At 45.2% G+C, this 12,300-nt stretch overlaps 1 protein-coding gene across 4 annotated transcripts in view; it reads right to left on the reverse strand.

The window, feature by feature from the left end:
• nrp1a (neuropilin 1a) overlaps window positions 1-12,300 on the reverse strand; it is a 77,010-nt gene that overhangs the window by 12,277 nt on the left and 52,433 nt on the right. For all 4 annotated transcript variants that reach the window (XM_053412040.1, XM_053412039.1, XM_053412041.1 and 1 more), the window contains 2 exons: window positions 4,170-4,325; window positions 2,154-2,298 (listed from right to left, as the gene is read on the reverse strand). In XM_053412040.1, coding sequence (XP_053268015.1) covers window positions 2,154-2,298; window positions 4,170-4,325 — 301 coding nt within the window. The remainder of the gene's footprint in view (window positions 1-2,153; window positions 2,299-4,169; window positions 4,326-12,300) is intronic.

Consider the following 12,300-nt stretch of genomic DNA (forward strand, 5'->3'; position numbering starts at 1 on the left):
CTCCCACAGAGGAATAAATCTGGGCATTATTACATCCCCTGTGTCTCTGTGAGACAAAGTGTGCACTGTAGCACTGATGGGACTCAATTTTGTAGCTGCATCTGGGAAAAGATTTGGAGAACAAGGCTTTATTCAGACTTGTCTTTCTCGCTTGCTGGTTATCTAAAGCCGCTCGTATGCAGACCCGTGGGACCCTCTGGACCTTCATTCTTGAAAATCAGAACTCGAGGAACAAACGCCGTCAGTTTAGCCCCTCCACTGTTTTCAGGGTTTTTCTCTCTTTTTCTTCTTCTGTTTTTGGCCCAGGTCTGTTTGGGAGCGATCACAGGAGCTGGCCTCTGGCAGAGTAGAGCTAACTGCACGCTGACTGTCTTTGAACAAGGAATAAATGAGAGAAAGGTGTGTGTGTGTGTGTGTGTGTGTGTGTGTCTGTGTGTGTGTGTGTGTGTGTGTGTGTGTGTGCGTGTGCGTGCGTGCTTGCATGGGTGCTGATCTGAGTTGAGGCACTGCGGTGAACTCCCTGGTTCATATGGGGCTGTTAATCAACTTCAGCTGCGATCACAGCAGCTTCCGAGATGGCACGCATGTAGTGACACACCCAGAGGAACAAACACATGTGTGTTTTTGTGGACTGCAAGCACGGATGTTGATCCATGGCTATGTGGGCCGCATTAAGGGTTTGGGTGGAGCATCAGTGGTTCAACACAGATATTTATACACCAAGGCTTATTTACAAACATCAGGGCGGTGGATCTTTATTATTAATGTGTGGATGTTTGTATCAGCAAGGGGAATGGGACCATGGTGATTTAGGGAAAAGCATCTTGCACCAGTCTGGGTACACCTCCTCCACCCCTCTGCGGCCTTAATCGTGGTTTTGACATTTAAAGATAATGCAACTTTGAATTGTTATATATAGAGAGCTCCCTGTGTAGGCTGCTACTATGGCAGCAGTTTCAAGAAAAAAGTTTGTCATTAAAGTTCTGATATTAGAGATTCATAACCTAAGGTAGGAATGACTGAGTCAATGAGTTCATGCAGCCTTCAAGAGCCTCTCAGTTGCTCTCCCTCCCACTGTGCTGCTACCATGCTGTGGAGCTGGCAGTGTGTTCAGAGCACCCAGGGGTGCTGACGTCAGCATGGAGGCCCTGTGGTGACTTCGATCCTGTGATGTGTTTATGATCTGCGCAGCGGTCTGGTCGTGTGCCTGAAACACTCGCCCCAGCTGCAGCCCTGCTGTACCCGCAGTGCCCTGCGCTCCGGCATGAAAAGATACATCCACAGTATGTAATGCACAACTACACACACAAAGAGATAACACAACAAACTTGACGAATGAGCACGTTTGGCTGACTATGTCTAATCCTGACCCTAAATCTAATCCAAGGCTTCATCCTGAACTAACAACATTTGAAAAGAATACTTTCTGTGTTTTCTGTCCTCGTTTGACGTCCACAAGTATTCAGGCACGCACTAATTAGCATTCGATACACATGCTCATGGAGCCATAAAGATGCAGTCAGATGAGCTAAAACCATATGAAAGTGAGCCACACGCATACATATATGCACAAACAGACACCACACTCAATGAATAACCCCCAAAAAAGGCGAGGATGAGAAAAGCTTTGCCAAAATCAACGCACTGTGAGCAAAAGACAGACTGTGGCTAAAGATGAGGCTGAGACCAGATCAGCAGGAGGGATGGGACCACATAGAGCCCACCCGGTTCCAGCACTCCCTGCCTTCCAGCTGTTGGCTCCATTTATATTGAATGAGCTACATCTAAACATGGGGTAGCATAAATAGGTAATCCTCCCTCATGTGCCACTGCTCTATTATGCAGCAGCCTGCCTCAGCCTTGGAGGAGGACTCGCACAGAAATAGAGCTTCGTCCTATAAGAAGAGAGGTGTTTGTGCAACTGGGGGTAGGATGGGACATACCAACTAAGCTGCAATGTGAGCAGAGCTGAACGGACATATATCATAAACAAAGTCAGTGGTATCGTCTGACTATTGCATTTTAAAACAGTTCTGTATCTAATCGGAGTTTGTTTTCCACGGCTGCTTTATGCAAACATAGGGCTGAGATCTACGTGTGTTTGTACCTGTGTGTATGCATGTGGATCAGCAGGAAATCGCAGCAACACCAACCTGATATCTTACATCCGTACACCTCGAAGCGCAGCGCGATGCCTGTTTCCCAGGTAACTGGACGGATCCGTATGAAGCGTGTCAGCGTGGGTTTAGGCAGCATTGTCTTGGCAACGTCTTTTGGGTTGGTGTTGCCTTGGAAAACCTGTGATAGAGGCGGAGAAAAAGAAAGTTGTTGACAGAACATGTTGAGTTGAGATGCAGGCTGGAAATTTGTGTGAGACCTTGGCACAGAATAAAGAACCGAAAAAAGATTCACATTCATGTTCAAGTGTTGAGATTTATAACTGGAGCTGAGTGATTGGCCTTAATCTTCGTTTAGACAACGTACTGACATAGGAACGAGAAGTGAAAATCTAAATATTACTTTAAAAGGGATCATTTTACTTTACTGGTGCAAGAATGTGTAAGAAAACCCTTTCTATAACAGACAAATATCCCATAAAGCCGTCTGAAGGTTGGCTTCGCTGACTGATAAATAGCTTCCCTGTCACTCCTGACATTTCCGGCACTTCCTCTTGCACCACATGCAGCAGCACAAACACGCCACGGTGTGTGACTGTGAAACCCGAGGCAGTTAAATGTAACATTGACGAGACCAGATTGGCTCAAGATGCCCTCTCTGTGTCCCCACGGTTCCAGTTCTGGCGGACATTTTACTGCAAGCGTCTTGTTTAAAGGTCAGAGATGCCGCTGTTCTCCCCTGGGGTCAGTTGACAGTTTGCTAGTACCATACGAAGAGGCAGGCCACCCAGCTAAGCAACTCCCCGCAGTCCATCACGGTTCATTCTGGGTAATTGAATAACACCGGTGACCATGTGACCTCCTGACCTTGCTTTGGGCAAGAGAGGAATCCAGCGGAGAGTAGCACAATGAAGAGAAAGATAAAAAGATAGAGGTTCAGCTAATCTAGGATGAACAAAAAAAAACAACAGGGCTGACCCTTTGGTCTTTACAACTAGTTTATCCCTCTGTAACCTTGAGCAATACTTGTAGAGCATGTTACGCTGGGTCTCTTCTCCCCTCTCTAACTGTAAAGTAGCTTTTTCTCAGAGCTGCGTTTAGACGCCAAACTGCAAGATCAGCATGTAGCAAATGGTGCCCCTACGCACAAAAGCACTTTAGAGTCCGGAAAACACTGGCGGGGCTTACCATGGCACCCGTAAGCCACCACTTTACAGAAGCAACTTGTGTACTTTGGAGGGACCATAAAAGAATCAGGCCTTGGGTATGTGTACACTGCAGCGCAAAGACGCTTGTTTGGAGGTTCTGTTGCCGTTGAGAACTTATTTTTGTTCCACATGCGGCCTGGCACTCAAAAAACACATTGTGGTATTTACATGTCACACAACCTGAGGACTGTCAGACACACACACATTGCCTCCCTGACCCCCACGGACACCCACAGTGGAGGGTTTGTTTACCTCCAGATGGACAAAACCCGGTCTTTTTGACAGGCTGATCAGCAATCGATGGTTATAGCCTGTCGCTCTCCAGTCAAGCATGCCATCCCTCCCGTCCTTTCTCCCCTTTCCCCTCCTGGACCCACCTCTACCAGCTGCTCAAACATGACAGACTCTCCTGTTTCTGTCTCTCCCTCTCCCCTTTAACCCTTGTTTGTCAAGTCTTTTGTCAACCTTGAGTCTTTTACAAGTTGACGGGAGCCTGACATAAAACGGTGGCTACATTCTTTACACAATCCTCCCTGCGCCTACTGCAGAGACGTATGAGCGCCGCAGTCTTTGCTGTAAATACTATTTACTTACACAGATGGTGTGTATATTACCATACCGAGCAAAGCATATAATTGCATGTTGGGAGACAGAGACAAGTACATAATGCTGAGTATTTTCCCTTTTGTTGCGTTCAAAGGCAACTTGGAGCAGACCGCAATTCAATTCAGCTGGTTGCTACATTGGGTTGGGATATTCTAAGTGCAGTACACGTGTAGCCTTGTTTAATGACATAGTTACTGCTCAGGTATAAACAAAAATAAAGTATTTATCGGTCGCCTACCTTTTGTTTGGAGCCTTCCTTCAAAGTGATCCAGTCCTCTCCATTAGAGCTGACGTCCACCTTGTACGACTTGACAAAGTAAACCCTCTGGGTCTCCTGGGAAATGGCGCCTTCTGTGCCGATGGCCGAGACAAACCGCAAGAACCCAAGATCCACCTGTGGAGGGCAAAAGAAAAGATACATAAGCTGAGCAAATGCTGTGAAAATGACTTTGCATATAATCTATTGTGAGAAAAATTCACAGTAGCTGTGAATCTTGGAAGCCAAGATTCCCCTTCAGCGCAACATACTGGAGCATATACCGCTGAAATAAAATGCTCCTTTCCGGCTCAGATACATGAATAATTTTGGGAGAAGAGGCTTTCAGTGCAGTTTGTATTAATAATGCACCGACAAGCTGGAGAGGTATAAATATAACCCCCTCTCTATTAGAATCACCTCTGGCCATAGTCTGCTACCTGGAATTTAATAAACAGCTATGAAATGATAGTCACATTAATGAAAGAGACACAGGATGACAATCTAATTTCCTGAGATGGGAGACAAGAGCTTATTGGATAAAAGTGAATGTTGAATAAAACGGTTTCTACAATCACATTATCAAAATCGGCCAGGAGGAAAGAGAGATCCACACTGAATATCAAATGTTGGGATTTTTAAACATGCAGTGCTTTATAAAGTAATCATGAACTGCGCAGCATTAATGGAGGGCTTATGTATTTTCACAAGGAGGCAGCCGCAGTCGGTGGGTTCAGAGAGGCACGTGAATGAGAGTCGGTTCTGTCGTGGCATGTATATACTTTAACGTGTGTGTGTGTTAAACATTTAGAGACGATGCTGACCAGAGAAATGTATTGATTTGCATTAGACCTGTTGGAGCAGCATAGTGTCTTACAGCCATCATGCTTTGTTCATGTCCATCATTGCCAAAGAAAACACAAACACACACTCCGTCTGCATATCACTTTTCTTTGCTGTCTATGTCTTGTCTGACCCCATTGCGACTTTAAGGGCGTGGCTCGGAGCAAGGAGGATCGGTCAGTTAATATTTGGGACACACTAGCCACCAACAACAACAAATTGTCTTCCTCCTGACCTCTGTGGAGGCTACTTAACCCCCCCGTACCATCCATTCATCCATAACTTTGAGGAAAAAAGAGGGTGTGATGTGAAACTTAAAGCCCGTCAAAGAATGCTAACTCCTCAGCATATGAAGCAGTGTGCTTAATTTTAACAAGCGTTAACACTGCCGCTGACAGGCTGAGCTGACATTAATGAGGTGTAATGGTGTTGCATGCAGGCTCCGCTAAAACGGCGAATCACGAAAAAGCCGGGGTGTCGGTGGAGCGGGTTTCCAAGATCATGATGAGAGACAAGGCCTTTGATGTTGACGTGAGATGGGCTCAGGCCGTGATGGATGGCGACCAGAGTCTTGAGTAGATTACTGAATCGACTCAGGGGGATACCATCGGTATGTGCATCTGCAAGGGTGTGTAACGACAGCGACAACAGTGAAATCCTTCATGCGGGTGCGAGCAGACAGAGCCAGTAGCGTGCACATATTTGACAAAATCAAAGCCAGGTTGATCTGCCTCCAGTACAGCTCTGGCATGTTAAAACCATACAGTCGGAGGCGCTAGCTTCGTCTGCCAACCTCATATACAGCACTTTACCACACGTAATGACTCGGAGCAAAGAGCAGGGAAGGAACATCTGCATGCCACAGAGCGCTGGTCATTCCTGCTCCTCAAATCCACTTCCAGAAGTAAAAAGAGATAAACAGATGGTAGCAATAAATGAGGTTCCCCCATGCTTTTCTCTCACTGTCTCTTGGCTACTCGAAGGATGTGGATGGATGGAGACTCACAAAGACTGTCTCATATAAAGACAGAATACTTTTGTTCCTGACTACAGGCTCAATGGGCTTAACAGTAAGTCCCAGATTTCTTTTGGGTCCACAAATAGAGACAAAATCAAATCCTGTCAGCTTCAGATGGTTCCCATTTAATAACACACGAGCTGAATTCCTCTCTGTTGGGTAAATATCTGTACAGTATGTGCCCGCACTGGAAAGGGAAAGCACAGTGGATGGCAGTGAGACCTCTGCTTGCTTATAGTAGTGCAGAAAAGTCTTTAACAGCTGCGATCAAAGAGCCAGTCTTACCAATTTCCAATCTGGACCAATGTTGATGGGGCTTACTAAAAAGGCTCACCTAATAGGTAGATTTGGCCTTGGGATGTTTTTCTGAAAGGATCTCATTAGATGTAATGGGGAGGAGGAACCTCTGGGGATGAAATGAGTGGCGGGACTAATTGGGAACACTCATGGGTGCTCAGACCGGAACAATCTCAGGACATGAGCGCACTGAAATATGGCTGATTTGAAGAGGGTTAGAGTGATGTCAGACTTTAATCAATATTTTGAGCCAAAAGGATTTCATCTGATGAGTGGTAACTTTCTTTTCAGACTTCTTTTTTAGATGCCCTTATACACATCACTTTGTAGTCAGGAGCTTTAAGGTCCTGCAAATCAAAGAGATCCTGAAGGAAAACTGAATTATCTGAATTTTTGAAAATCTTTTACACAAGTCCAAAAGTGGCATCAGGTTCATCTGTGGACACGAGGACAAAGGTCTTCAGAGTGCGAGGGATAGATGGACGGAAGAGGGTTGGAAGGTGTAGCTGGCCGTTGACATTGATGCCTTGGAAGATATGTGATGGACAGAACAGTGGGGTCTCCAGTGAAGGAGTGTACAGACGAGATCCATTTCACAGACAAGGGCTGCTAACAGGGCATGTGTAACGGGCGAAGCATGATTTATTAATGGCTGCTTGTTAGAGGCAGAGGAACGAGGCAGAGGCTGCGCTAACAGACTGAGGTTACGCGGGTCAGGGAGAGAAGACGTGCTGCCAGGATGCTTGGATGTAAAGCGCAGTCCATCCCACACCGCAGAGACCGCAGTGAAAACAAACAGGACCAGATAATGATTACTGGCGGGACTCCTTTTTATCCTGCAGCCATGAACAGCACAACATGACCTATATACATTAACCAATAACCAACAATTAGAAATTGCACATAGCGTGCAGCGGGTCTTGGGTAAATATAGGCCGCTCAGATGATAAACTATCAAACCCTGAAAGGCTGAATCATGCCTAATGGGTGATGTAATCACTGCACTGAAGGTTAGATTTATGACTCCTAATCTAGCATCTGCAGGGGCATGTTGCATTTCCAGACTTTGCTGATCCAACAGAATAAATCCACATTCACTATATTGTTATTCTCCTACAAGCGTGTTCGGACTCAATCCCACCTATAGACAGAGCAAATTATACGTTTTGGGTATGCTGAATCATGGTAACTCAAATCTAGAGGGACACAAACAAACTCTTGGAGCCATAGACCTTCCAGACAGGATCAGAAATCATAAAGCAGTGGCATGCTGATATGTGGGCACGACTTCAACGTCTTCTTGTCTCCTGCTCCAGCTCAGTCCAAAATATGTTTGACTCTGTATCAGTGTGTGTGTGTGCGTTTTGGGTGTTCTCTGCTTTCCTGTTGTGAGGCAAACTGATGACTCAAAGTCTCTTGACTCACACCAGCCACTGTACATGGCTCCAGTCGTTTTCACAGACTAATGAAACCAGAAAAGCAGCAAAAGAATTAGACGAGCTCAGGCTTGTAATGTCAGGTGTGCTTGCAATTATCAGCTAACTGAAATCCACGTCAGGCATTCGACTGAGCCATCAGTATGTGTGTTAATGTGGGGTAACATTATGAAGAGAGACAGACAGTGGATGTATTTTCATGTGTTTGTACACATCTAAAAAAATATGCTTATTCCTCAGCACAAGTGGCATTTGTGGGAGTGATCATGACGCCACCCTGGAGCTTAGTGTATTGTCTCTCTGCTGTATGACTCAGATGTGCAGCAAAGGCCAAATTATATGTATTTGAGGTTAAAGCATAGTCATTGTTAGGTGGGTGTAGAGAGGAGACATGTGGCTGTGGGGGGGATAGCAAAGGCTCAAGGGCTCTATCTCTCACTGCTTGATTGCCTTATAATTGAGTTTCCAAGAAGTTGTATGCAGCAGCGAATCGTTCTCAGAGTGAAAGAAATTTACCGAATACTTTTTTCCCCCCATCCATTTCTCTGCTTCTAACTGAGGCGAGAGAGAGAGAGAGAGAGAGAGAGAGAGAGAGAGAGAGAGAGAGAGAGAGAGAGAGAGAGAGAGAGAGAGAGATGTGTGTGGGCTGCTGAGTGAATAACCAAGGCCTCTGGGGAATGAATGTATTAGTTTTCCCTCACCAAAAACAACAGCGAGAGAAATGCTGAGGGTGAGAAAGGATTGAGCGCTCCTCTGTGTTCTAAAGTCAAAGAGCAGCTGTTTGGAGATTGACAGGCTGGGATCATCCCGGGCCATCACATAAATGCATAAAAACCTGCATCCACCTGTTGTTTTACAAATAAAATCTGATTAAAATGTAATTTCTATGGTAATAAGGGGAAGCACATTTCTTTCTGAGCTGACTTTAGCCGTGTCAGGACATGAACTCCAGAGAATCTCCGCAGAATTTGTTTCTCCGGAGTTCACCTTGTTCACAACAGCACAGAGATCTCCGGAGCATTCTGGTAAGGGGTTATGCAGCATGCAAAGGCAGGACATAATGTATCAATTGAGGCTCATTTTGAGTTTTTACTAAGGGGCTTGCCAGAGGAAATCTGGAGCCGCTAACTCGGACATTTGAATTCTCACGTACATCCCCTCATAAGAATGCCAGGAGATTGTCTACAATTCAGTGCGTGCCAGAAGGCAGCTATAAACACAGCTACTCTACAATGCAGTTCGAGAGACATTCAGAACTCACTCCACTACCTCGTTGTTGGTAGTTTGAGCGTTTTAGGAATAGCTCCATTACCTGAGAGTGTAATTAATTCTCCTTTCATAAAAATTCTATTACTCTGATGCTGCAGGACCTATGAGCTCCACTACGACCCTCCATTTATCACAATATTCACCTGACGCAATTACACTTTATTTTTAGCCCCTCGACACCTCTTTGGTGGCATTAAATTATGCATGTCTTCCTATGCGCTGATCATCTCTTTTCCTGACAAAGAGGGACGTATATGTAGGGTGAAAGATATAATCAAATAAAAGGTCCAGTTTGCCATGAGTGAAGTGCTCCCCCGGTTGGGTAAGTACTGTTGCATGATTAATCGCTTAAGTCCCAGCTTTTAAAGGAAGGGTTCCTAACAGTGGTGTTACAGTTCCCTTCTGTGTGAATCACCTTAAAGACTCTTAACTCAGTTAAGATGGGATCAGTCCCATCCTTACCCCACACACATGACTAACACTTTGAGTTATGATTATGAAACCATGACACGGGGATCAGGAGGGAAACGAGGGCGACCTGTAGGTATGTCACGTCTGGAAGCTGCACGATGACCCCATCCCTGGATATAAAGCTAAAGAGCTCCATTTACTGATGACGAGCGACTCCCAGGCTTTCAGGCATTTTCCCTGTCTCCAGCGCAGACACTGAAAATGACACTGATTACGGCTGAGCTGAGTTTGTGTCTAGGGGTACTTATGCAGCACTGTTTCATTTCATTACATCATGCCATCCCTCATGTTTCGATTTCTAGTCCCACTTTTGGGCTACTCCACTCAACTGTGGATCTCTATCCTCACATTGATTTTCCAATTGAGAGCGAGGCCTGTGAGCAGCGAGGCACAGACAGCATCCATTGTTTCCAGTTGTGCGGCACGGTGATGATCTCACCGGCAGCCGCATGCTCCTCACTTCTTGCACTTCATCAACTGAGAAGCGGCTGTTAATTACTGGTCCATATCATAATTACTCATCAACTCGGCGGGAACCCCTGGACTCGGGACAGAAAGCGAAGACAGAGACAATGGCAGTAAAGGGGGTATTTCTGTGGCGCTTTGACCTGGGGTAATTGAAAGCACATTTGGATGAGAAGGGAAAACAGGATATAGAAGCCAGTGCCGTTTTATAATCCAAACTTCCCTCGCCACTTGCGGCTGCAGAAAAGGGAAACGCTGCAGTTGCCAGACTGGTGATTTTGTCGAGGAAGTGTACAATTAGTGGTTGTTTGTTTGGTCGGGCGGTGGAAGTCAACCTGTTATCTTTGCTAAGTGGCCCAGGTTTCACAGTGTTGTTTACCTTACAGATTCAGAGGAAATATGGTTAAAGTGGGACATGCCCCCCCCTAACCCCTCCGTCCCTAACTCCTTGTTATAAGTTTCTCCGCAAATGGTTGACTTTACCTCTACCCCTAAGGCAAGATTGCAAGAGTAAAGGAGCTCACTGTGTCTACTCATGATTAAACACTTTCTGTTATAGGGACTGACAAATACTGATGAAGTTGTCGGGGACAATTCATCATGGCAAGAAGATTGGAGATAATGGCAGGAGCCATTGCAACTATATCATAGAAATGGAGAGCACAAATGAAGTGAAGCCTATTAGGATCAAAAACTATAACCTAGTCCTGGTGTATGAGATATATGAACCGTACCATGATGTGATGCACAATAAAGAGGCTTTCAGGTATTGACAGTCTGGTTCTCTCCAAGACAGTGTAAATTATTCATGTTTTGTATATGTGCAATCAATGGAGGCTTCCTGACTGGGATCCAGTCTTGCTTTTATTGCTTCATCGGTGCTGCTGTGGCTCACGGCGGCCATCAGATCCTTCCACTGACATATTTGACAAAGCTGTTCTACAATGTATCAGCTTCTCAGCAATTTGCCCTGTCACGGTCCAAGAGGAACAGTAAGTTCTCGGGCTGTGACCTGCGAGTCTGAAATCATAAACCTTCCTCTTAGAGACAAACATATTGTGCAGACTAAGGTTCTTCCTCAGCAATATTATGCGTTGCTCAGGTATCCTTGTGGACTGAGTTCATAAAGCAAGGATCAGTCCATAAACTGGGTAGTCTGCGAGGGGGCTGTACCCTCATTTATTTTCACTATAACCCCACTGTTTATCCTCTTATGCTTCAAAGAAAGCCATGGCTCATGCAGTCAGATAATATGCACAAATCTCCCTTCGCCTTGATGTCGATCTGTAAACCCGAATTTTCAAGAGGAATGAGGAAAACAAGGGCAAAAAAGAGGAGTGAAAATGAGCAGATCTGAAAGGAACAAGGGAAAAAATGATATCCTGTTCTAAGGGATTACAGCCTCTTTTTATTACTCCCTCTTCAACCCCCTCAAAGGACATCTGTCTATCTCAGTGTTCACCAAAGGGCCGATTAATGACCTGGCTAACCCAGCACTCATTGCTGAGCCACACCACACCAATCTAATTACCCAGAGAAGAGTGCACACACTCTGGTATCTTGCCCTCCTCCTCTGCATGCATCAGAATAAGGCAGCATTAAAATGGATGGCAAATCTGGATTATGTTCAGCACAAGAAAGAAGAAAATGCCCAGGATTCAAAAGGCCAGCTGTCATGAATAATAAAACTGTGGGCCTCATACTGCAGATGGGGAATGATAATGAAATAAATAATGAATTGATTACTATGCATGTAACAGCAGACTGAGATGACTTGTACGTGCTGTGAGGGGGCCAGAGCTTGTTGCACCACGGACAAGCATGATGAAAGAGGAATGAAGAATTCGCCTCTTTTAATACCACTTGTGATAATTGGGCGTCTCAGAGTGCTCTGCGCAAGAGCATCACACTCCTTGGAAAACATAAATTATGTGACGAACAGAGACTTGGCTCTTTCTCTGAGTTTGAATTAAAAAAGAGTCCAGTTCAGTATTTTGAACTGATTAGTATTGAGGGATCAGCACGCCGTTATTGCACAACCCCTTTAAAATCCAAATGTCACTACCAAATCGAATCCTCAATATGATCAATACTGCAGCAGGGAGAGTCCTGAGTGGCAACAAATCATTGTGACGGCTTGTAATTGCCACTGACAAAAGGACGAGTGGAGACAAGTATGAACATGGACTTTGCTTTTAGAGAGACAAATGCTTTTATGTAAGTGTACGAGACAACTACTGGAAAAGTGTTTAGGGAGGCCATGAATCCTGATCCACTCAGACACATGCTGGGTTCCTCTACAGGACGATAAGGA

The sequence above is a fragment of the Pleuronectes platessa genome, chromosome 20 (genome assembly GCF_947347685.1).
Source record: "Pleuronectes platessa chromosome 20, fPlePla1.1, whole genome shotgun sequence".
NCBI lineage: Eukaryota > Metazoa > Chordata > Actinopteri > Pleuronectiformes > Pleuronectidae > Pleuronectes > Pleuronectes platessa.